Consider the following 26,009-nt stretch of genomic DNA (forward strand, 5'->3'; position numbering starts at 1 on the left):
TATATCCTCTAAATGCTCAGGATTTTATATTTAAAAAAATGTTTCAATAATAATATCTAAATCATGGAAGTGATTTTTTAACAGTTTATAAACATCTGTAGAACCAACCAGGCTCAAAAGGTGCACTGAAGTTATTTCATCACACACATTTCCCAAACAAAACCAGACTTTTTTTAAAAACAAACTGACATATCCAAAGAAAATTTATTTTCTGTCAATGCTTTCTATATTGACTTCTTGCAAATACACTTTTTCTTTAAGAAAGGCACATACAGTCAAGAAAATTACAATAAACCTTCACAGCATAATGCATAAAGTCAAAAGGTTTCAAATTGGTTTCTACATAACTGAACATTTTAACTTACATCCCTGAAAACCCAAAGATGACATGATTTGTAATGATCTAACATGATGGTACAGTCTGCTCTTCCAGAATGGAAGGTGATCCAGCACTAAAAAGGAAATCCATTTGTGATCTATGAGATCACTTTTTCAGAAATGGTCTCCAATCTTGCAGGTGAAAGTAGTGATCTATTTAAACAATGGTATATGGATATTCATACTCATTTAATAAATGGCAACCATATAGACGTGGAGACCATATAGTTAATAACTGCGCACATTCACGTAACAGAAATCCAAATGCCAACATTAATGCTTATGCCAGAGTGGCCATTTAATGCCTCTGATCATTCTCAGGGAGCCCTGAGCGCAGAAGTATGTTCCGTGAAGCCAAAGAAGTAAGACAAATGTATTCTGATCCTATAACGTGATTCTGTTCCTATAGTACCCCTATCAATTCATTTTAGACCACTGTAAAAATAGAGAAACTTCATCTGTCCTGCCCTTGCGCTGGGGAAACCATTTAATGTCTGATTCTCCTTCAAACTATACCTGTTCTCAGGTGATTTCTGTTTTTCTATGTTATTCAATAATCACATACCGTTAAAGCTTTATGAACTTTGTGGAAGAGAGTACACAGACTTTTTTACTGCTGAGCCATTACCATTAACATTTTTGACAGTTTAAGTGAAAAAAAAAGATCATTAACCAAGCCTAAAAAATAATCACCACGTATAGAAACAGGCAAAGACAGGAGAAATTCAGGCTGTATCTCAAAAGTTGGCAGTGACCTCTCCCATTCTCCTGAGGAAAAACAATATTTAGTACATAACCTTAACCTTAAGAACAACCTCCCTATTCAGATAGATATATCTATATAATATAGAGAGATATATATTAAAGAATTGGGATGGATAGTGTAGGTTTTTATGAAAATGGAAATAACTTGTTCAGATCATCAAATTCACTCCAAAAAAGCTGTATTTGGCTCACAGAAGGGTAGGAGGAAGGGAGATATGAGCAATCAAATGCAATATTCAGCTGGTTAAGCTCAGCTTAGCACTAGCCGAAGCAAAAAAGGTGAGGAGATGCTGTCAGCACATAATGAAAGTAGTGCTGTTGAGAGTGTGTTCTCTGTCCTTTTAGACCTCACTTTTTGCTTGTGTTCTTTCAGACTTGCAAGCCAGGATATCTATTTTTATTCATTATTATAAAGAGTTTACTCACTAGATGGATTTCTTTTCAAGCTATGTTTCTAATTATGATGCTACATTCCTGAAATATAAGCAGATGGACTAAAATCATAGGAAAGATACTTACCTTCAAGGTCATCCTTACTGATCACAATCCTTCGCCCTTCATCCACAGAAATAGCTGTTAATTAAAATAGCCAATTAATTTCTTGAATCAGTTTAATATATTCACAAATTCTGCAAATTATTGTTCATCACCTGTTTAAAAGCCTGTATACCTCTATTTCTATAACATTGTTAGTAAATCTTTCCCCAGATGGAGTCAACTCAAAGTCGTACACTGGTTCATTCACTTTCATAGGAAAACAGAGCATGGTAAGACAGTACTTTTTAAAGATGTGCTAAAAAGCAAGAATTATAGTCACAGTACAGGCATTCGGTTCTGTGGAAAATTAGTAAACAATTGTACCATGAACTGGACTTCTGTTATAGGAATTAATCATAAAGGTAATGGAAACATAGCATATTCAAGTCAGATTTTACAAACAACATTGGGGCAGTGCTCTGCAGTCTTCATAATGAGTTTAATTCCCCTCTGAGTAAAAGGGGCACACAAAACAGAAAGTGTGCAAATACACAATATACAGAGTCCGTACAGGAGTTTAGGACAAGGCTAAACCAATCAAACTACTCCCCATGGCCAGCCAGCTTACTCTGTTCATGAAGAACCTCTCATAAGGCTCCTTTGCAACCTGCAGTGACCATGAGCACAACAGCTTTCAGAAAGAGCTTGTTCATCAGATAGATTGACTTTTGCCATCTGCCAGAAAATTCACAGTATCAGAGACCCCACAACCTGTACCATGGGGGCTTTGTGCCAGCACTGGCACTGCACTGAGAAAAAAAGATGTGGATAAATGCAACAGGGCATATTAGCTCTCTCTAAAACATTGCCCCTTGTGATAATGTGTGTATATATTTAAAGCTGAGAAAAACCACCCATAACAGAGATGGATTCGCCAGGTTCTGCCAAATTGTATGAACCTTGCCATTCCAGCTACATCCCCCACCTTGAAATTAGTGAGATATTCAACCAAAAGAAGAAATAAATCCTGCTCCTTAAGTTAACTAAGTAAACAGGATCTTAAAAACAAACAAACAGGAAAAAAAAAAAAAAAAACCAAGATCAAATATTCAACGTATGTTTCACCATTGCATAACCTACTTTGTGTTCTCTCCAGGTCAACAGGGTCAAGAGCTGCAACTGGTTCAGAGACTCGAGAAGGCCTGCTAATGCCAGCACTGTTCACTGCTCTCACACGGAATATGTAAGACCGTCCCTCATAAAGACCAGTCACAGGATACTTGCAGATTTTTACAGGAGTATCATTGCACTGGACCCAGTTTTCCAAACCTACTTCGCATCTTGGAGTAGCAAAAGACAGCATTTATCAGTATCATCCCACAATAAATACACACACCAAGTCAGAATCTCAGAAGTCATCCTCACTAAGTTGAGGAACTAAACCATACACCTCATTAATGAAAGTCACACATTTTATATGCTCTTTCCTCTGATCAGACAACCAGTTCCCACCTTGCTCATATTTATTCATAATACAATCTCAAAGGTAATTTTTCCTGCATGGTTTTTGGCCTTTTCAACTTCTTGCTTCCCTTCCATTTGGTTCTCTTCTTTGTCATATAAAGAACAAGTTATTCACTTTTATTTTTAACACGCATCTGCAAAGAACATGATGAAATTGTAACATTCACCTAACCTTTTCCATCTCTTTCTTGTCAATTTTTTAAGCAAACATCTTTGTGCTTTTTCATCCAACAATGCTCAGGCCATGGAGTGTAAGAGCCATTAGGAAGCAGAATGATGCCCTTATACTGACTCCTTTGTGTGTACATATCTGTTTTCTGTCCTACTACTATAAACTTCTGTGGAGAAGACTGCCTTTTGCCCTGACAGTGACAGGAAAAATAGGGTCATAATCCAGGGCTCCCTGGCACTGCAGTAATCCAAGCAAAATGTCAAAAGGCACAGCTGACTAGATTATACAGAAAACAGGAGAAATACTCCCATGACCTATGCACTGCACAAATTGGATATAAGTGGTAGAGTCCCCAGGGCTTAAGTTAATTTCCTCATACTGGCTGCCATTCATAAGTCAACATTTTCCAGCAGTTCTCAGGCAGTTGTCACATAACTAGACCAAATTACAGGGTAGCAAGTAGCAATGAGCTACAAACGTGGCTTGTAAGTCTAGAGTAGCATACATTATGAAATCATTTCAGTAATGTTTTTGCTGACTGGCAGTTTCAGACACTAAGCATCAGATGTTCTGCTCTGGCTACAAGGGGGAAGCATCTGCTTCATGGAAAGAGGCTTGCAAAACAAAGCTTGGATCCCCTGTTCTCTGGCTGCCTGCACTGAGCTGAAACCCCAGCAAAGTGCAAAGCATGCTGAAGGAGGGAGGACTGCCATTCTGATTTAAACTACCAGCTCCCGGGAGCCCATGCCTTGAGCTCCTGGTGTACCACAGTTAAGGCAGAAATAAAAAGATAGTGTAATAAATCCTAGATTTCAGCTTTTGCAGTATACAGATTAAAGAGGCTAAATCTAATTCAGGATGCCCATGGATTCTGGCTTCTGTAAATTAAATATTGCCAGGGCTTATTCTCTTATTTGGCCACTTCCATATTATTGAATGTTTTTAGTGTCTGATGAAATGTAGCTGCCTGCAAATGATTACTGGGAATGGCCCCCAGCCCTTGCTAACTCCAAGACTGTGCCCAGAATTGCCTGGGAAGGTACTAGATCATCTGGGCTAAAAGTTTGCCAGGGAACAATCTAGCAATTTAACACAGCAGGCAACTGATTACCAGTGCCAAGGGTCTGTAAATATGTCTAAAGAACCCTATTGAAGGACATAATGGTATTATTTTTCCTTCATTATATACATGTTTTTGGCAATGAACGAAATAAATCCCAGTGTTTACATACTTATCAACAAAATATCCAATGACTGGGCTCTCGCTGGTTGTGTTTGGTGGTTTCCAGGTAACAATAACATAGTCTCTGTTAGCATCATGGCATTTAACGTCCATCGGTGCCCCTGGTGCTCCCGCAATCAATGCATCAGCATCTGGACCACAAATAAAAATAAATCAGTTTTGACCCTGATTCTTCTGAAATCTATCACAAAGACAAAAAGGAAGATTTCCAGTTCACTGTGCTATTTGTTTATATGAATGGGAGCCCAAAGATTTCATTACACACTAATTCACTGTGTTAATGAATCAGGCCCAAAATGCCTATATGTCCACATAGTTAAAAATGATCAGGAATATTTTTGAGGACAGAAAAACAATTTAAGCATCAAACACCTATTACTTCCCATGAGAATTAAAAGATGAACTACCCTATCTGTTTTTGATGCTCTTTCCCACTGAAAACAGTGGCTCAATGATCAGACCAAGGTACTCAGTAAAGAACATGTAGCTGAGGAAAATAAATCTCTTAAGGAATAAAAGATTTGCAAACTCCTAGTACATTTCTAAGGCTACTTTTCATTTAAAGTCTTACAGTACCAACAGGCATAAGCAAGCAATGTTTTACCATTAAGATACTCTTTTATGGCTTCATTTTGAGAGATGTTGACTGATGTGGACCCACAACTCCTAACGAAGTCTCCTGACAGGTAAAGTTCTCTTATTTCAAAGAAACATTTCTATAACAGAAAAACACCCTGTACAGAGTCTAAATTTATAGAATCTAATTAGTTGTGAAATGGCTGGCGCTTAGTGTCATATCACAGCCTACATGAAAAAAGGCAAGAGGAAGGCCAATAGAAGACACTAGAAACTCCAGAGGACATAGCTCAAGTCCAGGGCCCTGTGCATGCAAAGGGACCAGATATAGTATAAAATGGACAATAGAGGTACCTAAAATTGGCCCACCAACACAACAAAAACTTTTAGGAAAATTATTATATATTAATGGGTACTTTCTTTCTTACAAGTTAATTGTCAAATAGAAAGCTTTAGTAAATTGTTTCCAATGAGATCAGGGTGGGAGAGTGGCCTGTTCAAGACATATTGCAAAGCTGATTAAGCCCTTGCACCAGTCCTGTGAGGAAGATGGAGCTCAACCCTCTGTAAAAACATTAATGTTTCTCCACCCCACACAAACTGTCTGGATGACACTTCTGCAAGACACATAGGTTTCAATACGTTTCCAAGCACAAGGTTTAAAATTAATATAGCTCCAATGGCTTCAGTGGGGCTGCTCCAGTTTGCCATCATCAAGGATGTTGTCCAGTGTATTAAGAGAGTGAAAGAACTGCTCAGCCAGAAATATTTTCACCTTCTAACGAAAAAAACAAAAAAGTAAAAACTAAGTTCTGCTCAGAAGTGCATGTGGAAGCTCATTCTCACATCACTGGGAGTTTTGCATGCAAATGTGAGGGAAAATTCTGACCTTTATTCTATTTTAATACATTTACCTCCTTTTACCTATGTCCCTTGTGAACACTTTATTTCTTCAGTGAGCCAATTTCTTACATTGCTTCTTTTCTCTAATTAATGAGGTGACTGTGACTGGTACAGTGGTGGGGATATTTCTTTTGCTTTCTCCTGTGTCTATTCCTAAGGCCAGGCACAGGACACGAAAATGTGCAGCAAGGCTTATTCCCAGCTGGCAATCTCTAGAACTAAAACCATCACAGTGAGGACTAGTAGTATGCAAAGATGTGTATTTCCTACCAGGAAAGGAGATGGCAAAGAAAGGAACAAGCTGTTTCTTCACAAGAATGATTTCTCTGCTTCTTCAGGAAAGAAAATGTCCTCAGGAGCATGTCTCTCTTGAAGTTCCCCATTCATGTAGGGTGACTATTTTTTCTAGCACAGACTACTATATAAATCAAATTACTATGAAATGATGCTGGACTCATTTTGTACTTCAATCATTACATGGGATTGTTTAATAAAACTAATCTTTCTACTACTCTTTTAAAATCCTCCTCAAGAAACAGATGAAAAGTTTACCTCTGACAAACAGGTATGCACTGTATTCACTCACTCCACCTTTTGTAACCATGCGCAGGGTGTATAAACCTTCATCATCTTTGTTCAGATGTGTAAAGGAAAGAGCTGCCTGGCCTTCTCCAAAATACAGCTTTGTCCACTTGGAGTCCTTTATCAGCACATCTGGAAGAGAAGACCCATCAGACACATTACTGAGCTGGCCAGAACAGCCTATGTCCTGGTGCAGCTCTGTGCTAATGAGAAGCACAAACTAACCTTTACACTAGCTTTATTCAGAGCGATGGTGCTTTGATGCTCTGAAAACTCTACAGAAAGTAAGCTGCATCTCTCTAAACTTACTTGATCAGTGAATTCTGTAGAATATGAGGTCTCAGGCTACCCTATGCAGTGCCAACAGAATTTTCATTACTATAACTTTTAATACACTGACAGAGAAAAATATTATCCACACTTTGAAACAGTGACATGAAAACTAGCCATACTCTGTAATGAATACAAGGTAGAGCTTTGTTTCATTTTTAAAGAGTTTTGGTACCTGTTCAAGTCAAATGTCAGATTACTCAATTTCTTCCTTCAAGTTTAAAGACCAGATTTCAGTTTAATCTGAAGACTGCTATAAATATACACCAAATTTAAATCTTCAAGGCATGCCTGTTGAGCAGTGAACAAAATTAAATTTGAATCTCTCACAGGTGAGAGGTGGTGGCCCATGATTAATGCAAATTAATCTGATTGCTTAGTGAAACCAGAGCAAAAGAATGAGCAGGATATTTTATGCTAGCCAAGGGACTTTCTCATATCACCCTTTTTAATAATGGATTGTATTATTTTTTATTTTTAACTCCCTAAGACCTATTGCATACTAATTTATTGTAATCAATGCAGCAGAACTGTATTTAAAGGAGCTGGATATCTATAAACGTTTATTATTCTGTTGTTTAAATACACTTTAGTGCAGACACTCAATCGCAAAGCAGTTTTCCCACCTACCAGTTGAATTGCATAAGAAGGTATAAAAACATATCCAGATAATAAAGCATCTTGAAGATATACACTATTAAAACTTACAGCAGTAAATTACATAATCACGTAAGCATACAGTTGTTTTCTGAGATAAGTACAAAGTAAATTCAGTCACATTCCTTCCCATGAGATCCTTACCTAGAAAATCTGCATGTCCCCTTTCTGTCCTGCATGTCACAATGGTACTGAGACTTTGTGTAGAGAGACATGAAGTATTTTAAATGAAACAGAAAATGTCTACACCTAGAAACTTTAACCAAAGCATGAGTTCTGTGGAAAATCCTGAAGAGAAAATGAAGTTGAATGAACAGCAGCTCTGAAAAGCAGATAACTTATTTAGACTCCAAGCTTGAGTGGAATTGTAGACTCTCTAGTTCTAATATATAGAAACAATAGGCAAGTCTGTTGTCCAGTAAGGCCAAAATCACCCATTTCCACCCTTTATATGTACCTGAGACCAGAAACTATGGAGGCAGTCATGTATTGTAAAAGCAGAAAACTTCTCTCTTTCACACAAAGTCAAAGACCCACCAGATCCCCTAAGAAAGTAGGAGCTCTCTTTTTTAATGCAGTCTGGATGGATGACTTTCTAGACAAGCCAAGAAAAAGAGTAAATTTTGCAGGCCGCAAACATATTCAGAAGTTCTGATAGAGCAGGTGTTCATGCACTTGCCATCACAACAATATTACAATTACAGGGTCTCACTACTGCACTCAAATTCCCAGTGTATTCACATGTTGTGCTCTGTCACTTCTCCCAGAACTTACCAAAGAATGAACCTGCAGGACACTAACCCTTGGAGGCAGTGTGACTGAAGCCTTGCATGCTGTTCTCAGTACATGACATCATTTTCCTAAAACATTACTCTGCTGAAAATTTATATAAAGAGTGGGGAACTGCTAAATCCTGAAGCTTCTTTTCATCATGTATTCTGGTCTGCTGAAGTTTCAGCTAAATTCTGCATTCCATGATTTTTCCCTCTGAATTCAATTATTTTATTCTAGATTACAGTATAAATGTCTGCAGAATGCTGGAGCATACAGCTTTATAATGTATATATTCTATTAGAGATCAATAACAGAAAGCTCCTGTTACCAGCTGAACTCATATCCAGATTAGTTATACATTCCTGAAGGATTATTTTGATTTAGTTCTTTCAGCATCTTAAATTGTTCTGAGTGGGCCATGAACTAAAGACTCTTATTCATGTTTGTCAAATCCCAAACCACTGTAGAGGATTTGATTCAGTTGACTATATACCCCTAGGAGTCTCATAGACATCATCCCCAGTAAGGTTCACTCGTGTGAGGCTTATTAATGCTGGAAAAACACATATTTCTCTTGTGAATAACTATTAGAAGTAAATCATACATATCCCTCTCAGGGATTTAGTTATTATTTGATTTACACAAACTGAAAAAAATTAGGAAAACCCCAGTTTGTCTTAGTGCAAGAGTAGAATTAAATATTACCTCTCAAAAAAACCCCAGAATGTCTAAAAAGCATTATGTTGAAAAAAATATTAACCTTCTCATTGTTTACATTTATGCATTGCCTCCAGTTCTCAAGACCTCAACACAGAGAACTGTAGTACATAGCAGAGGTTCATAGTGCATAAATTCCTGCTGAGTCTGGGAACAAGTTCTGCCAGTTGATGCATCTGTACATCTCTTGGAAATATTGTATGTGCAATGAAGGACAAATCTAAGCTTGTTTGTATCATATTATTTTCCTGTAACGTAAGTAGAATAATGGGATGAAAGCCTATGTGACTCAATAGCAAAAACCGACTGGTTTCAAAGAGACCAAGTTCTCATCTCAGGTTTTCACAGCGAAGGTAAACTTGAGTCAAATAAAAGGGAAAACAGAGAGCATATTATTGTTACATACAAGAGGGAATTATCTTGGCATTATAAAGGGTTAAACTGAAAGGGCCTTAACTGTTTGTTCACCTATGTGCAAAAAAATTCATGTTGGAGGAAAAGTGGAAAAATACAGGGCATCCCTTGAAAATTAGCAGCTTGTCATAGCTGCAGCTCCAAACCCCAAATTCCAGAGGTTTAGCACCTTGAGAAACTGGGCCTAGCAGGAGACAAAGTAAAGGTTCCATTGAAACTGATGGGTAAACTCAATGGTGAGGTGAGCAATTATTTATAGTGGTTACAAATCCCTGTACACTTCAGTGGAAACAGTAACTGGGTTCATGGATGAGCCTTAGATTTTAGATAATTCACCAAACACAAAACCCATTTCTATTATTTCATATTTTTTTGGTTTAGTAACATATAGTAGTTCCATTACAATGAAGTATCCACAGTGATAGAGCAATAGGAATGAAACAGTAAGTAGTAGTCTGTTCCCTGAAGGATTGGATGCAAATCTGACTAAAACAATAATGTACATGAAACAAAAGGCATAACAAGCAGCAATAAAAGCATTCTTTTTCTGATTTTCCTAGTCCTAAATTTTCTTGACCATCTTATTAAGCTTACTGCCACTTCTTAGTTTATGCACCACGTTTTGTCAGCTATGGAAATTTCTGCCAGCTTGCCTGGGACCAGTCTGATCAGTCTTGGGAGCCCTCCATTCTCAAATGCGGTCCCTTTGGGGAAAGGTCTCACCATTCACAAATAACCAAGGCTTTCCTTAAATCCTCAGGCAGAATATTTACTTCAGAAACCCACACAGAGACTGTGGCTGGTAAAAAGTGGTGAGATAGATATCTACAATAGCCTGCTATCTGTTAAACTTTAAGTAGTTATTTTTATGTTTCAAGACTTTTTTTTGGTGTGGTGAACAAACATTACTCATGCAGGGTTTGTGTACCATCCACCACAGCGTATAATATACTTCAGTGATGTTATTTTTAGTACTTTCTGTTAAGACTGCTTCACTTGGCATAGCATAGTTTTTCACTGACAGAAGAGGCAAGGAAAGCAACTACTAACATGGCACTAACAACAGAGTAAAAGCATGTCTTTCAGGCCTGGTTCTTGTAAGTATTTTTGAACTATACCTTAAATTGATTTTAATATAAAATTTGCAATAAATACTGTAGCAAGATGGAAGTGGAGGCCTATGCCCACACCTCAGTGCTTCAGACTTTAATTTACTGCTCTGTGAATACCCTTCCACATAGTGGTAACAGCATTCACTTATAAACGTGGTCAAATTTAGGAAGTGAGTTTGGATCTCCACCTAGTCAGTACATGTTCTGACTACTGTGTTATTAGATAGCATGAGATTACCTCCTGTTGCTGTAAATGGGTGCCCAAGGAAAGGATGACCACATCACTTAATTGAAAGGGAATGCAGGCTTATAAATTCTAACTAGAGATATTTGTTTTCTCTATTTCAAATTTAATTCTGAGAATCTCATGTTCTAAGCCTGATCTGTGTCCTCAGTGTTTCCTCCAGCATTTTCCAGATAGCTTCTATTCAATGCACTAACTTACCATCTCTATACCACTCAGCACGAGGTCGTAGTCTTTTCAGGTCTGGGGTGATCAGCATAGAACACTTCAGGGTCAGTGTTTCACCTTCAGTTCCAAAGGTGACTCCAAACTTTTCCAGAAACTGGACATCAATGTGAGTAAAGCAGACATCATATGACAAGGGCACTATGCATGAGAAGATGAAAATATTCTTGAGTATAAGTAAATTGTACTTGACACAAACAAATTACTGTCCAATCTGAACAGGAGTTGTAGCTCTCTGTATACTGTATGCTGATCTAGAAATGCAACTGGGAAAGCAAAAGCATCTGGACAGCTCCTATTGTAACTGAATGCTTAGAAGGCAAAGCCAGAAGTAGCAAGCTGTATCAAATTTTCTCATCTGTAAAGCATTACTCTGGTAAGAGTACATAAACTATCTAAGCAAAAAGAAAAAAATGCTTACAGTGGAAGGGCATTATCCCAGCTGGGTGAGGCTGTTCATTGTCTCTGAACCCTATAAATAAACAAAAAATAAACATTCAATGACATGTGTATTATATTTGTTCTGTGGTTTAATCATGAAATAGGACTTACTTCGCACAATCACAGCACAATTAGTTGATGCCTGCCCATGGACATTTGTTGCAACTGCTGAATAGGTAGCAGAATCATCAAAATCAGCTCTGAAAAGGGGAAGGAGGAAAACAGATGTCTCTTTATGCAAATACAAATTCTCTTAATGATTGATATTACAAACCAAAATATGTCAACCCCAAGAACGTGTATAAAGATTTTTGCTGCTGTCACACAGTGCAAGATGTTGAAAGACAATTAGAAAGCTGGTACTGTTTTTTACTGCAGTTTTGTCACGGTTTAGTGTATAGGCTGCTTTAATTTGAAACAAACTGGAAACGACCTTTAGAGAATGATCAAAGGAGATAGCTGGAGGATGCCAATCTGGCTATTCCATTTCTGAATGTAACCTTCTTCCTTGATCCATCTTGCCCTGCTGCCACATATTTTAAGAAAGAGACATGGAAGAAAAGTACATGTGATGCTTGCATAAATTCCTTCTTCTATAGGTATTCCCAGCAGGCAGATACAGGCATTTTTTGCCTCTCTTATCTCCTTAGGCAGTCCAGAGGAAATGATACAAAAACAGGGGAAATAACCAGAATTTTTCATGGGCGTAGATGGTTTTGCTTGATACATAATTTTAGTGAGAAAACATATTTATTATGCTAGGAAGATATAATGAAAAATAAAGCAAAAAATAGTTACTTCATGTAAAATAGGACCCAGCTTGTCTCACTTACTACATCCTTCCTTGAAGAGGAATTTCTATCAGTAGACGTAAGGCCAGATGTTAAGACATAGGTACAAACTTTGATGTCCCAATATTTTCTTATTTAAAATGGAGTAGGTAAGGAGAAGAACTCTTGACATATAATTAAAGGAAACTAAACTATGTGCAAATATATATTTTTGGTGCAATTACTCAAATTTACAATTGAAATAAACTTATTTGCTAAGTTATAAACATAAATGTAACTGACTACTGACTAGTAGAAGTTAAAAATATTTTGGACTAGTTTTTTTTAAATGCAGATTTGGGTAGAATGAGATTTCCTCAATTTTGCTGAAAGAACTTAGTCCAGATAAAGAAATAATTTGGAAAAAAAGGGTAGAATATTTCATTTTTACATTTCAGGATGAATATTCTAATTTAAAAAAAAGTATTACAGATTTTACTTCTGTTTTGTTTTCAGAGACATACTAAATAATATGTAATAAAGCGTTTTAGTTTTGAATGAACAAAACTTTTTATTTTGTCCAATTCAATATTTTTTCCTGAACTTTTCCATTAGTCAAGTATTCTACAATATGTCTGTCAAATGAAATTGTTGATTTTTTTATTTCTTGGAACTTCTATTAGGTTGAGCCATCAGCTAACCAGAGTGCTGTCTGAAACACACACAATTAAATCCTGCTTCTGTGCAATTTATTTAGTAGTGCATTTAATGGAGGCCGCTCAGAAATTTCCAGTGATGAGATACAATGTTCTGCATACATGCACTTACTTTCCTCTGAGAAGAGCAAATTTGTAACTTCTTGGCAACTGCCAAATGAAAGGGATGAAATTCTGGTTGCACCTGTTTTCTAAGAGATCATATATCCCAGGTGTGGGAGAAGAAAGAATATGTAAAAGTGTTTGATGTAAATTGCATAAAAGGATGCCAATTTGGGGGTATATAGCACCTGTGACAGGCACATCAGACACCTATTTTTCAGCTCTTGCATATAGTCTGGACAGTGTCATATCACAAAAATGATACTATCTGTACTGTGATGTCTAAAACACCGCTTGATGAAAGCCCTACTAAATTGAGATTTATCTCTCTAAACATACAGGACCAACAGCTCCTCCTGAAGGCAACTCTTCAGCCACACATTTCACAAAGCAGTAAAATACAAAGTTTATCATACAATTAATTATCAAATACAGAGAGGTAAGTCCTAAGTTTAGGTCACTTAAAAAGCCTGCAGTTAGGTATGAAGCCCTTGAGTGCCCTACTACAGTCTGGGCAAGCAAAGTAAGTCTGAAAAACAATTTAAAATAATCAGAATAGTAGCCTCAATATTATTTAATATTTGGGTTATAAAGCGTAACTGATTTTGGACTTGCTTGAAAGCTGTCAGACTTGACATCTTTGCACTAACTTCTTAAAAGAAGATTTTTTTTTACTATCCCAGCTTCACACTATTTAACACTTGGGTGGTAAAATGGCAAAAGCAAGGTAAAACTGCAGTACAGGCCTTTTTCCTAAGTCATGTTATAATGCCTCTATACTGAGATGTACATAGTTCATACATTTACCACAGCCCAGTACAGTGTCTTGCTGTAATGAAAAAGGCTAACAACAAATGAAGCATCTCAAAAATTTCTTACAAGAAGGGGCATCGCAGAATTAACTGTACTGGAACTGTGAGGTGTTCTCATCACTCTGTACTACATCCCTACTTTAAGGAGATATAGAGAGAGTATACAGTAAATAGTACATAGTGTATTTAATAACATATATTAAATATTAGTAAATTAAACAGTGTTAGATTATTTGTCCCCAGAAACTGGATCTTGATCAGGTAGTGCTGATATGTTAGAGCAGCCCTTGGTATGCCTTGGTGCGTGCCAGCTCGCCAAAAGGATTCCTGGACACAGCCGAGGAGATAGTAAGGGACCATTTCCAGAAAACAGTCTGGATGTCCTGGCAACTCTGTCCTGAAGGACAAGAAGATTAGTCTAACCCATGCCAGAAGGTCACATCTTCAGTTTATTATGTCAGGCAGAGTTAATGAGTGCGATTCCTAGGCACTGGTAGCATGTATATGCTATAGCATACCCTGCAGGCCTTGCCTCTAGATACTTGCCCTATAAAGTCTTCCTGCTCTCCAGCCCACAGTCCATGCCACTCACCATCCTGCTCAAAGACCTACAGAGGTGCACAGTGTCTTCCTACCACCTACATGTGCAGGTTTCTCCTGGGTGAGCTAGACCCTCCAGGAGAACAGTGCACACTTACATTTGTCAGGGCAGGGGCTGAGGACACCATGTTGTGTTTGCTGATGAGGTGCTGATCTGTCCCTGGGCTGGACATGATTTAGACAGCATAGAGCACCCATATCACAACTGAGTCATGAACAGTACCTCATCAATGCTGTATTAGGTCATTCCCTCGCATAAACAAAGCATCACTTCAGGCTGCTTTGCATCTGTCAAATCCAACTTAACTGTTCTTCAACAACTCATTGTTACAGAGTGTTGACAACAAGGACAAAATATCAGTATATCTTAACTGAGGTTAACTCTGATTAAGTATCACTTTAAAGTAGTCATCATCTGCTGTCAGTTTTGGCTTCATTTTCCAGCAAAACAACAGATAAAATAGTCAATAGGAACAAATTTCTGTAAGAATTACATAGGATTTAGGCTCTAAAGAGTGATTTATCATTAACCACAAGGTGGCGTAAAAATAATCCAGAAACTATAAAATGTGTAATTTGAACAAACACGTGGCCCCAGTCTGTGCTAGACCACTCAAAGCATCAGAAATGTAGAGGTGCAAGAACAGCAAAATTGTCTCCCTAAAATGAAGAAGCCGAATGGCAGATACCTGATTAACTTTTCAAATGGGTATATATCTGTGCTTATCCTTCCCCATATTTTTGGTCTCATAAGGAACAGCAAAAAACATTATTTGATGAGATTTTCCTGTTTGTGATGGTCTCCAAGGTAGAGAAAACAGAGTATGATCCTAAAAGTCTTAGAACAGACAGGAGATTCACAAAAGTGTTGTTTCTTTAGCTCAAGAAGTTCAGTGTCTGAAAGCAACTATTTGACAAAAGTTATTCTTTTCAGGAAGAATAAAAGAACAAGTTACGGACAAAATAACTGACCACACTCTTACAATATCCTTTGGTTTTATGAAGAGAAACAAGATACTTACGGTTATTACGAACATACATGTAACAATCCTGCAGGCCAAGCACTTTCTGCTATTTAAGAAGCTGTAACAACTCTATCCATTTTCTGGAGGTCGCTGCTTTGGAAGCATTTTATAATTCCTTGCTATGATCTCTAACCTGACTTTCCAGGAGAGAAATCAAACCATCTTAGATAGCCTAGTACTCAGTAGAATGCCATCAAATCTGATATTGGAAGTGTATGGGGTTAATATGTAAGAGCTACACAGCACATTTGTTTAAGACCCACTCTGAAGAAAGTTGGATAGCGCGGCAAGTCACATAAGGTCCTGACCCTCCTTTCATGCCAAGATAACTCTCAGACTGAGGATTATCTAGGAAACTATCTACTTCCCTGTATGCTAAAAATCCTAGATTCCCTGAATTGCACTGCAAAGTGCATTGAGTCAAAACCAGTTAGAAATGATATTTGAAGTACCCAGGAGGCAAGGTGTGGTCTCTCCAACAGTTAGTCTGGCATCATGATGGAGAATGTGTTTTCCAGCCTTTACAAAGGTCAGATGAAATATGCATGGAGTACATTTAGATAGCATGAAGTGTGAGTGCAGAGCTGTATCTGTCCCAAGATACTAATACTTTCTGTGAAAATTAAATTGCCCTGAATCCACATGAGGTTCTGAAGCACTAATGTTTGCGCGGGGAATATTCCCCAGGTAGATACATCTGTTTAAAATGCATATTTTCATCTGTCTGCCTGGTGTAGATTTAAACACAGGAGCTAAGGCTGAAACAACATTTTTGCCTGAATTGGAACACAATTCAGTGCATGACAAGAACAGGAGGCAGTATGTAGTAAATTACAGAGTTAAAATTGCCTCCTTTGAATCCAAATGACACAATTTTCAGTGTTATGGCTATATGACATCACAATGTAAAAATACTTTACAGTATTACCATCTCATGTTCTGGTTCTTCAGTCAGACTGAACCAGAGTGATTCTTTTCGTTTGGCTGGGGTTTGTTTTTACTGACGAGGGGACCTCTGTTATGAGGTGACCACTTCCTCAAGCTCGCAACTATTGCGGCTTATAGGGGACAGTGACTGATGGGTCAGAAGATCACAGACCATTTCATTTGGGTGCTGTTGTTTATATTTCAGCAAGGAAAAAAGAGCACAACACCATGCCTGCTGCCTATATACTCACTGGTACTGCATACCTGCAAAACCCTGGGAGCTGCAGTTTATCACCCAAGCAACCCTGTACAGCTCAAAGGCTCTGCCTTCTATGCCAGAGGACTGCCTCTGCCGCAGTGACTCTGCTCCGCTCTGCTTCCACCTATGTCAGGAGAAAGGACAGGCCTCACTATCTCTCCAGATTAAATCATCTCAAGCTTTTTGTGCCTAATCAAACTAAAATAGCGCTGTAGTGACTGCACAGTGTCATTTGTTAAATGAAAATAGTTAGAAGAGGAGGCTTATTCAAGTTTTAAGCTTTTTTTTTTAAAGCAATGCTGGTGGTGCTGAGGAGTGCAGCGCCTGATGAGAGAGCTAGCTCTGCCTGCTGGCAGCAGGTATTACACTGCACTCTGCTGGCTCTGCCGCACATTTTTGTTGATGCAACCACAAACCTTTTCTGCTGCAATTACTAGCACTTAAGGGATGACTTAATGAAACAAGCAAGGGAGAGGGCCTTAACAAAAGACAAAATACTGTCAAACTTTGAGCCTTGTACAGGTGAGACTGTGCAGCCACATCTGCACACACTGACAGTGCTCTGGAAAATCAAACTTGCTTCCCTGATCCTTCTACCATCCAGCCCCTATCAGAGCTCACCTGCCTGCTCACTGGGGGGGGGGGGGTGGGGGGGGTGGGGAGGAATGTCCCCAGCCAGAGGCACACTGCTGTTCCCTCTGTGCCTCAGCCGACATATGAGAAAATGTAATATAGCCATTCACAGTTGCATAAAGCTAAGTGATTCATTTAAGGAGGCATCACAGTAAAAACACAAACAAAAAACCAAAGCCTGTTGTTAAACAAGTAGCAGCTGCAACTAAGAAATCGAGAATACTAAGATATACACTAAGACAAAAAATATTTTGCAGATATGCTATAAAGCGACAGGGCATCCTCATCTTGACTACATCTGATATAGAAATCTTGTATTATATGCCTACCCATAGTTAAATTAGGTGGGATAAAAAAATACATTTTGAACAAACCCTCACATTCTCAGACATGTCTCAATCCCTTCAACTACTGGTAGCTTTCCCTCAGAGGATTCCTCACAGTCTACTCTGAATCACCTATTAAAAGTGAGATGAAAGATGGAATGAATCACTACCCCAGTGCAGGCTGGCCGTATCTATTCTCCTCCAATTACGTGCAAAAAATATAATGACACTCCAATCCCCTTTTCCTTACTGCTCAAGGGAGACCTTGAGCTGAAGCTCCCAATTGAAGAAGCCTAAAAGAAGCAAGAAAGAAGCACTATATGATAATGATAGCACTGAATGCATGCAGAAAATGTGGTAAATTGAGCACAGAACATCATAAAAATATGAGACAGAGAAAAGAAAATGATCCAGTCACTGTATAGGCTTATGGGCCCTAGAAGACAGCAAACAGGGGGATGAAATTGTGTCCAGTTACTACTTTAAGATGACACGGTTACATTCTGGTCACCTCAAGAATTTTTCCACTGGGATCAAGGAATACTCATAGGAATAAATATCACACTTGCATCAGAAGGAAAAGTTCACTCCCCGAGCTTCACTGAAGCGTTAGAAAGGTAGCCAAGAAATTCCAGGGCCGTTCTGAGTGGCTGCGGATCAGATGGCATGTAGCTCAGCACTTTGGTATGAACAGCTGAGAAGAGCACAGAAGTGGATAGGTAGAAAATCCCAACAGCTCTACTTCCCCACACCCCCCCATCCACCCACCCTCCGTGCAAAAAAATACTCCAAATATATGTGCACAAAGAACAAAGGTAGGTATGGAAGATCCAGAGTTAATTGATACATGTTTGTATAAAAGCATTAATAATACTTTTTTTTTTTAACCACTAGCTATACATCCATTGTTTTCAATATGAGAAACACCTAATATTAGTAATGCACTATCAAAATGTTCTTTCACTTTCTGTATGTTGATTTTCTGTCATTTGGGACAGAAAATACAGCTGATGGTTAAGTTTTGAAATAAAATAGAATAGTAATAAAGAAATAAATCTAAGATTAGAAATTTTGATTGAATAAACTGTATAACTCTATGGTAAATAAATCATAACAATTCCCCACTATTCTTTTAAATGGAGAAGAGAAACCTGTAGGAGAGCAGCCAGGCATCTTTAGGTGGCAAAAAGACCACACGGCCAGACAGAATGAAAGAGACACAGAGCAACAGTCTCTGAAGATGGCAGCTTGGTTGAACATGAGGGAGCCTGCATGAAAACGTACGGGTCTGGGAATAGTAAACAGTGGGTGATGATGGGTGGTTGCGGGAACCTGAGTGGGTACCAATAGATTACTCTGTGGTATGTCTGAATAAATACGGCTGGGTATGAACACCCCCAAAGCTGATTGTGTATGGTGTCTACATGACAGATAACCAGCACAGGAAAAAGAAAAAAAAGCACCAAGGGGATATCCATAAGCCATTAGTACCCTTCAGCCTGATGGTTACAGATGCTCAGAAAGCAGCATCGACACTGATTTTCATTTCTTCAAAAAGCCACTTATTCCCAAAATGTCACAAAAGGAACCTATGTACTACATATCCGGCATGTGGACTCACCAAGCAGTCACTCATGGACACTAACCAAGGGAAACAAACACAGTCACAGTCACTCACTGGCAGGAAGTCACTGAAGTTTCATCTCCTGACTGTCACAGACATACCCAGAAAAACGAGAGCATTTTCCATTTACTCTGCTGCAAGGGCAAGGATTGCAAGAAGACCACCTGTTTTTATCTTTTCACCTGCTGCTCTTAACTCCAGAGGTAATGATGGTGGGAAGAATCAGCAGTGTTGAGACATCTCAAGGATAGAGAGAGCAGTCAGCAAGTTATCCATGATGTGGGGGTAGAAGACTACAAGTACCTTAGAAGTACTCCAGAGTACTGCTACTCCTTAAAAAGCACCAACATCATGATTTTTGCTGCCATATTCTGTAGATGTTTCTCCCACCCTGAGCTATGAAAAGGTAAACAGTTGTGCTGGACATTGCTGCATAATGGCAAAGGCAAATAGTCCTTCCCAAAAGCAGAAGGAATGATGCACTTATTTTCTGTACTAATGTCACAAGGCTGTGCTCAGGGCTGCTTCCACTGCTGACAGATGGAGACAGGGTAGAAGATGAAATGTTTGGCCAGCTAAGCGTTAGCCACAAATATTCCAGCTGTTTGAGCACAGCTGATGCTCACGTTCTGGAGAAATGAAAATGGGGGGTTTGTGTCTCTGCTCTAGATATTAATTTTCTTTTTAAATACCACAGTCATGCCCTCATTTTTCTTTGGGTTTTTATTTTTTTTAAAAAAAGCTTGTATTGAGTCACATGTAGCATGCAATATTTCAATTGATTAGGACAGCATGGGATTACTTTGGGAAACTGTTCTACCCAGGCATTTTTTGTACCACAAGGTTAACATAATTTTGAAAAATAGAATTAATTAAATTAAAATTAATTCCATTAGAACCTTTTTTAAAAAAAAAAAAATTACACTTCCCTACCTTTTGCAGAACAAAGAAAAGGAGATCAAAAAGTAAACAGAACCTAACATAAAATAAAACAAATACTGAAGACTAAGCAGCCTTGCCCTGACCAGCCTAATTTTTGCTTACCTTAAAGAGCTTCATCATGGCAAGACCATAAAATACACAGACAATTTTCCACTTTGAATGCTGAGAAGATATAATTCTAATTAAAAAGAAACTTCCTTTTGGTTATTCTTTCAGCTTTTACCTATTCTTCCAGCTGCTTACCTCTTCTTTTCTATTTTCTTGTAGACTGCTGTAGTTAAATAATAGAAATATCTGATTTTTCTTTTCATTTTCAGGATTTAATATTCAGCAACTTAGTGACCATTCTCTGGCTTAAATGTAACTACCAACAGAGAAGTGTGCTGAATTTAACAACTCTCTTGCAGTTTTTGTGTGAATTTTTAATTGTATTTGACATAAAAAACTGTTGTATTCCCCAGAATAATCTACCTGTTTATATGCAACACATGTACTCCGTATTTGCTTTCAATCCTGTACTTCACTGGATCACTTGCAGGGGTAATCAATTCCTCATTTTTGTACCTGACAATCAAGAAAAAAATGAACTCATTAGTATCAGGTACTATTCAGTGCATTCATTTAGTAGATTTTTACATCCAGGTATCATTTACTATCATCTGAGCTCTCTATATAAATCTTCTCTACCTGCTTAGAGCATTTTCCAGCAGATATGGATAGATACACATTGGACCATTAAGGCAAAGGGGGACCATCATTGCAGTAAGAAAGTGGGAAGAGAAGACGTGCACTCAAACCAGAAGAGCAGGCAGTGAAGTAGAGAGAAGATGGCATGTGACTTGAACTTTCCAGTCCACTAGCCCTGACACACAGGAAGCAAACTTTGTCTTGGATCACAGTAAAGCACTTTGGCACAAACAAGGGAAATAACACAAGATTGTGCCTCAGGTTAGACCTTCACAATCCAGCCTGGGGCTCTCACATATATAGGACAGCGCTTGTCTGGAAAGGAGAGCCGGTTTAGGTATGTTACATTCATATCCACCTCAATAGAGCCTGACACAAACCGAAAACGGATACAGCCCGTAGCAACAATGATGCTGTGCAACTTCACCCAGGCTTAGCAAAAGCCTGTGAGCTGTTTTGCCATTTGCCACTTCAACAGAGAACTCAATTTCCAGAAAGACTGGAATGCCTTCCGCAGTCTGCTTTCTGAAATACTCAGGTTTGCTTCTTTTACTGCACAGGGCCATTCAGTAAGTTGTCCTCCCACTCCTTCCACTGCAGTATCAACTGCTACAATCCAGCACATCTATGAGGATTATAAAGGGGTTTAACATAGCCATTATGTATGTGACACTTATCAGTTATGCCATAACTTCCAAATGAAAAAAGCTTAACAACATTTTTAGAGGGCTAGGAAACGCCGGTCTCTTACCATTGTACAACAGGGGTGGGAAATCCCTGGACAGTGAAGCAAAGGCTCACAGACATCTTTTCCCAGACAGTGTGAGACCTCAGGCGCACTAGAATTTCAGGAGCTCGACTTATACTTTCCTCAAGAGCGTGTCTTTCCAGAGCCATATTTTCTTCTACCTATTAAATATAGGAAAAGAAAAGGAGCATCTAGCACCACACTCAAATAGGGTAGAAGATCTAATCTTAAATTCACACAATTAAAAGATGCTAAACCTCTATTAGTATTTGAAACATGGGCCTAAATTTCAGTATATCTTACAATCCTGCTTGGATAAACACAAAAAAGTTCAGCACTGTACCATCCTTTGTATAGCAAGTCTATCCAGATGTTCCCTAGCATGGTGTCTGGCTGTGTGAATCTCTTTTTCCAAAGCAGACAACTCACTGGCAAACCGGATCCTTTTCTCTTCACTTGCATCAGACTTTTGTTCATGAGTCCTGTACAACAAGAAAAAATATCAGGTAAAAGCAACGAATATGAAGCTTTAAGATTGTCACTCATACACGTTAGGCAACTGAGGGCTCTGTAAACATATCAGCAAGATCTAAAATCAAGTTTAGAAATTATTCTTAGAGCCTATCTGCCTATTCTAATGAGCATGTGCAATGAATATGAATTTTCCTTCATTTTCTTTCCCCTTGTATATATGGTACCATAGCTTCAGGTCTTGAAAGCTGGGCATGCTCGCATAGATGTGGTACCCCACGATCTTAATCCTCTGGTAATCAAGATCAAGAACCTGCCTGGCTTCCTACTGGTCCCTAATTTTCCTTCCCATGGACACAAGAAGGAAGAGGAATGAAGGCACGTTCTGTGACTGCTCACACCCTGGTAACAGTTGGGCCTTGCTTACAGTGTTCCTTTGGCTCTAGCACCCAGCTGTGATAGCTCCATGGGCTGTATCAGCTGACCTCACCTCAAAGATACAGACCAAGGTGTCCACAAGGATCTGATGAATGACTGCATGCCAAAAAGCTGTCCTTGGAGAAGGGTGAGCGGGAAGTATTGTAGAAATTACCAGGAAAAGACAACATTTTGAGAAATGTATGGGTTGTTCCCTGACAATCTAACTCCATAGATTTTTTAGAATACCTAAAAAAAACCTACTCATAAACATTTTCAGAAGGAGCTAGCTCGTGCTTCTGCATTCATGCTGATTCAGTAATCAACCTACACTAGTCTTTGCCTTGCCACCAGAACAAAGGGAGGGAGCTGAACATCAGGCATTTCTAACATGACTGTCATTGTAGAATACAGTAAGACTCTTAAAGCATAACCCAGCATGCTGTGAAGCAAATGAGAAGACTTGCATAAGCTTCAGTGAGCAGTAGATCAAGACATTATTTGTATAGTATTTTAAAAATATTTCTTTGTACCATTTCAATGTACTTTATATACCAGCCTTTTTCTGTCATGTATTTTTTTATATTGATAAAAATTAAGACAGTTTTTAAAAAAATAAATCAGAGTATACAAATTATTTTGATATTCCTAGAACATTCTGTTTCTAGGACATACATTTAAAAACAATCAAAGTACCAGAACCATAGGAATGTATATGATTTTCGCAACACATTTTCTACAAACAATGCAGAATTCATTCTTGTAGTAAAAATTCTCTGTGTCTTTGGTGCAGTCATTGTAGAGCATGGCAGAGAAGAAACAGTCAAAATCACTAACAGGAATATTGCTGTCAGCACATTTACTATAGGACTTCATATCAAGGCTGTAACTGAGATGTGACAGTGAGTCCTCTTGATATTAAGGAAAGAACTCAAAATGTTTAAATTGATCCAAGTCAGAAATTTAGGAATAGTGAAGTGAATCAGTTAAAAATTGACTTTTGGATCCCAGGCAGATTCTAATTTATTTTGGTTTTAAAGCTGTTTTCGAGGGTCAGAGTGGGGATTAGGGGAACAACGCTGGGTTGAAATGTGAGATTGAAAGTGACACTCAGTCATTTAGTATTCCAGCCAAAATAGATTACTGAAGAACAGTGACAGAGAAGCCTCCAGTCTTTTCAACTCTGAAAAGAGACCGGGCAAAAGAGTGATACTAAATGGTACCAGAGCCACTACACAGGTCAGATGGGACAAACAGAGCTTTACCTTTTCCTCGATTCTTGTATTGCTTCGTGAGCCAAGGTGCGTGCCCTCCTGGCACAGAGTCTACATGTTGTTTTTCCCAAGCCAGTTGATTCATAATAAGCAGCCTGTCTTGAAGCTGCCCTTCAAATATAAAAGACATTGTTATAACCCGGCAATTCTGGTAAAACATGAACTCAAAAGTATAAGAAACAACTTTAAATGAGCTGAATACCATGACCAAGCACTGTTCAGTGAGAAACCTGCTTTGCATCCCTCCCTGACTGCACTAGGGTGCTGCTTCTCACTTGCCCTTCAAGGGCTTAATGCCCATCATCTGTCACTGGAGATTATTAGGCATTTTATTTCGTTCAGTTCTATTAAATTTATACTTATCTCAGTCTTCAGTCATTCAAGTGCTGTGATAGCACTTCAGTGAACCATGAGGGTACCAACCTGTGTAATAGACAAATCACCCAAAATCCCTACAACATTTTCTATTTCTAAATATTCCTGCCTTTCTGTACTTCACAAAACCTTCTGCATAAACTCTTGTCTTTCATAAGGGAAGCTGGACAAGCTAGACAGCTAGCTAGGCATCTTACTTACTGAGGAGGGAGGACAGGGATTCTTAATCAGCCAAGATTCAAAGCTCCAGGCTTCGAAATAAAAAGATCATGTATCTTGCGGCTAAAACTCTGAGATTTCACATGAGAGGAGTTAAAGCTTTATTTAATTTTTAAAAAGGAAACTGAATGACAAAAACTATAATTAAGAATAGCCAGCTTCAGGAGACAGGATATCCTCATGTCACATGGAAGAATGGGTAAAAAATTGTTTCTGTGATTTACAAGTTTAATGACAAATTTTTTTAAGTCAGAGTTTCAATTGAAGCCTAAAAGAATTTCCAATTTGGAAATAGTAAACAGGACAGATCTTGAGGTAAAATGTCTGTGTGGTTGTATTGCAATGTAGCTAGAAAGCCTAGCTATGCTGGTGGCACTCTATAGACGAGCATCCCAATGGAAGGAATTGATAAAACTACCATTTTGAATAAATCACAGTTTTGGGGAACAGAGGAGGAAGCTAAATATCTTGGTTCTAAGAACTGATTACCCAAAATAGAAACTTCTCTATGCTCCATATGTAAAATACAAGGCGCTTACTTTCTTGCTGCATATTCCTCAAGTACATATCTTGTCTGGATGTTGCGATAGGACTGATCAAAGTGCTTGTGCCTCCTCTGGTAAAATGGCACTGCTACTGAAGACATATTTCAGTTTGTTACAATCAGCAGTTCCTGCAGAGAGTGAAATCACATTTAGCCATATATTTCAGACAATTAGGTTTGATATTTTTTGATACTTAGATGTCCATGTACATATACAAATGTATAAAATTCCATCAGTTTATGACAAATAGAGTCATCAATGATATAAATGGGTACCTCAGGCTGTATCTTATCAGCCACACAGTGTAAGCTATGGAATCATAGATGATAAAGCTAGAAGAGAATTTGTTGGATCATTTTTCCCCTTCTTTGCAGATGTCATTTAACATCTCTGTAGAAATTTCCAGGGATGGAAATTTGACAGCTTTTGGGGCATTTTCAGGTGTTCCAGTCTTTGCTCTTCAAACCTTTTACTTTGCCCCTTGCTGCAAATTTTTATGCTCACTGTTTCTTGTCCAATTCACCATGACAACAAGAAATAGTCTGTATTCACCCATTTTTGCAGCACCCTGTTGAAGATTTTTTTTCACATCTCCTTTCAGCTCTCTTGTTTAAACTAAACAAAGCTTTTCTCATGGGTTACTTTTCTATACTGTCAATCATTCTGGTTGTCCTCCAGTGGACTTTCTCCAAAGCATGGCATAGTTTGATCAGTAATTGGGTAGAAGGTTCTCAGAAACATTCAGGCAGCTCCAAGAAGCAGTGTGGGTGGGAAGAGCATGTTTCCCACTGAATTGGAGTTAAGCAAATTCCCAACCATGCCATTAAAAGAACCTAGAGGTGCCTACCTCTTTGTGCTCATTAGAAATATGATGACAACTTATTGTGAAAGTAGGGAATGTTACCAGCCATGCCCTGAGTAGGTGCCAGCTTGTGTAACTACTGTCTGCTGAATAAGTCCCATTTACAGTCTCAGCTGGATATGGGGCTCTCTAGTCCTGGGC

The 26,009-nt window shown here is 38.4% G+C and overlaps 1 protein-coding gene across 1 annotated transcript in view; it reads right to left on the reverse strand.

Annotated features, from left to right (window-relative positions):
* MYOM2 (myomesin 2) overlaps nt 1-25,107 on the reverse strand; it is a 76,931-nt gene extending 51,824 nt beyond the window's left edge. The window contains exons 1-12 of the mRNA XM_055714941.1: nt 25,001-25,107; nt 23,859-23,978; nt 22,049-22,187; nt 21,709-21,866; nt 20,742-20,834; nt 11,646-11,734; nt 11,515-11,565; nt 11,070-11,234; nt 6,591-6,752; nt 4,549-4,690; nt 2,761-2,960; nt 1,663-1,716 (exon numbers count right to left, since the gene is read on the reverse strand). Of these exons, the coding sequence (XP_055570916.1) occupies nt 1,663-1,716; nt 2,761-2,960; nt 4,549-4,690; nt 6,591-6,752; nt 11,070-11,234; nt 11,515-11,565; nt 11,646-11,734; nt 20,742-20,834; nt 21,709-21,866; nt 22,049-22,187; nt 23,859-23,978; nt 25,001-25,107 (1,480 nt within the window). The remainder of the gene's footprint in view (nt 1-1,662; nt 1,717-2,760; nt 2,961-4,548; nt 4,691-6,590; nt 6,753-11,069; nt 11,235-11,514; nt 11,566-11,645; nt 11,735-20,741; nt 20,835-21,708; nt 21,867-22,048; nt 22,188-23,858; nt 23,979-25,000) is intronic.
* Between the last annotated feature and the right edge of the window lie 902 nt (nt 25,108-26,009).

The sequence above is a fragment of the Falco cherrug genome, chromosome 6, assembly GCF_023634085.1.
Source record: "Falco cherrug isolate bFalChe1 chromosome 6, bFalChe1.pri, whole genome shotgun sequence".
NCBI classification, from domain to species: domain Eukaryota; kingdom Metazoa; phylum Chordata; class Aves; order Falconiformes; family Falconidae; genus Falco; species Falco cherrug.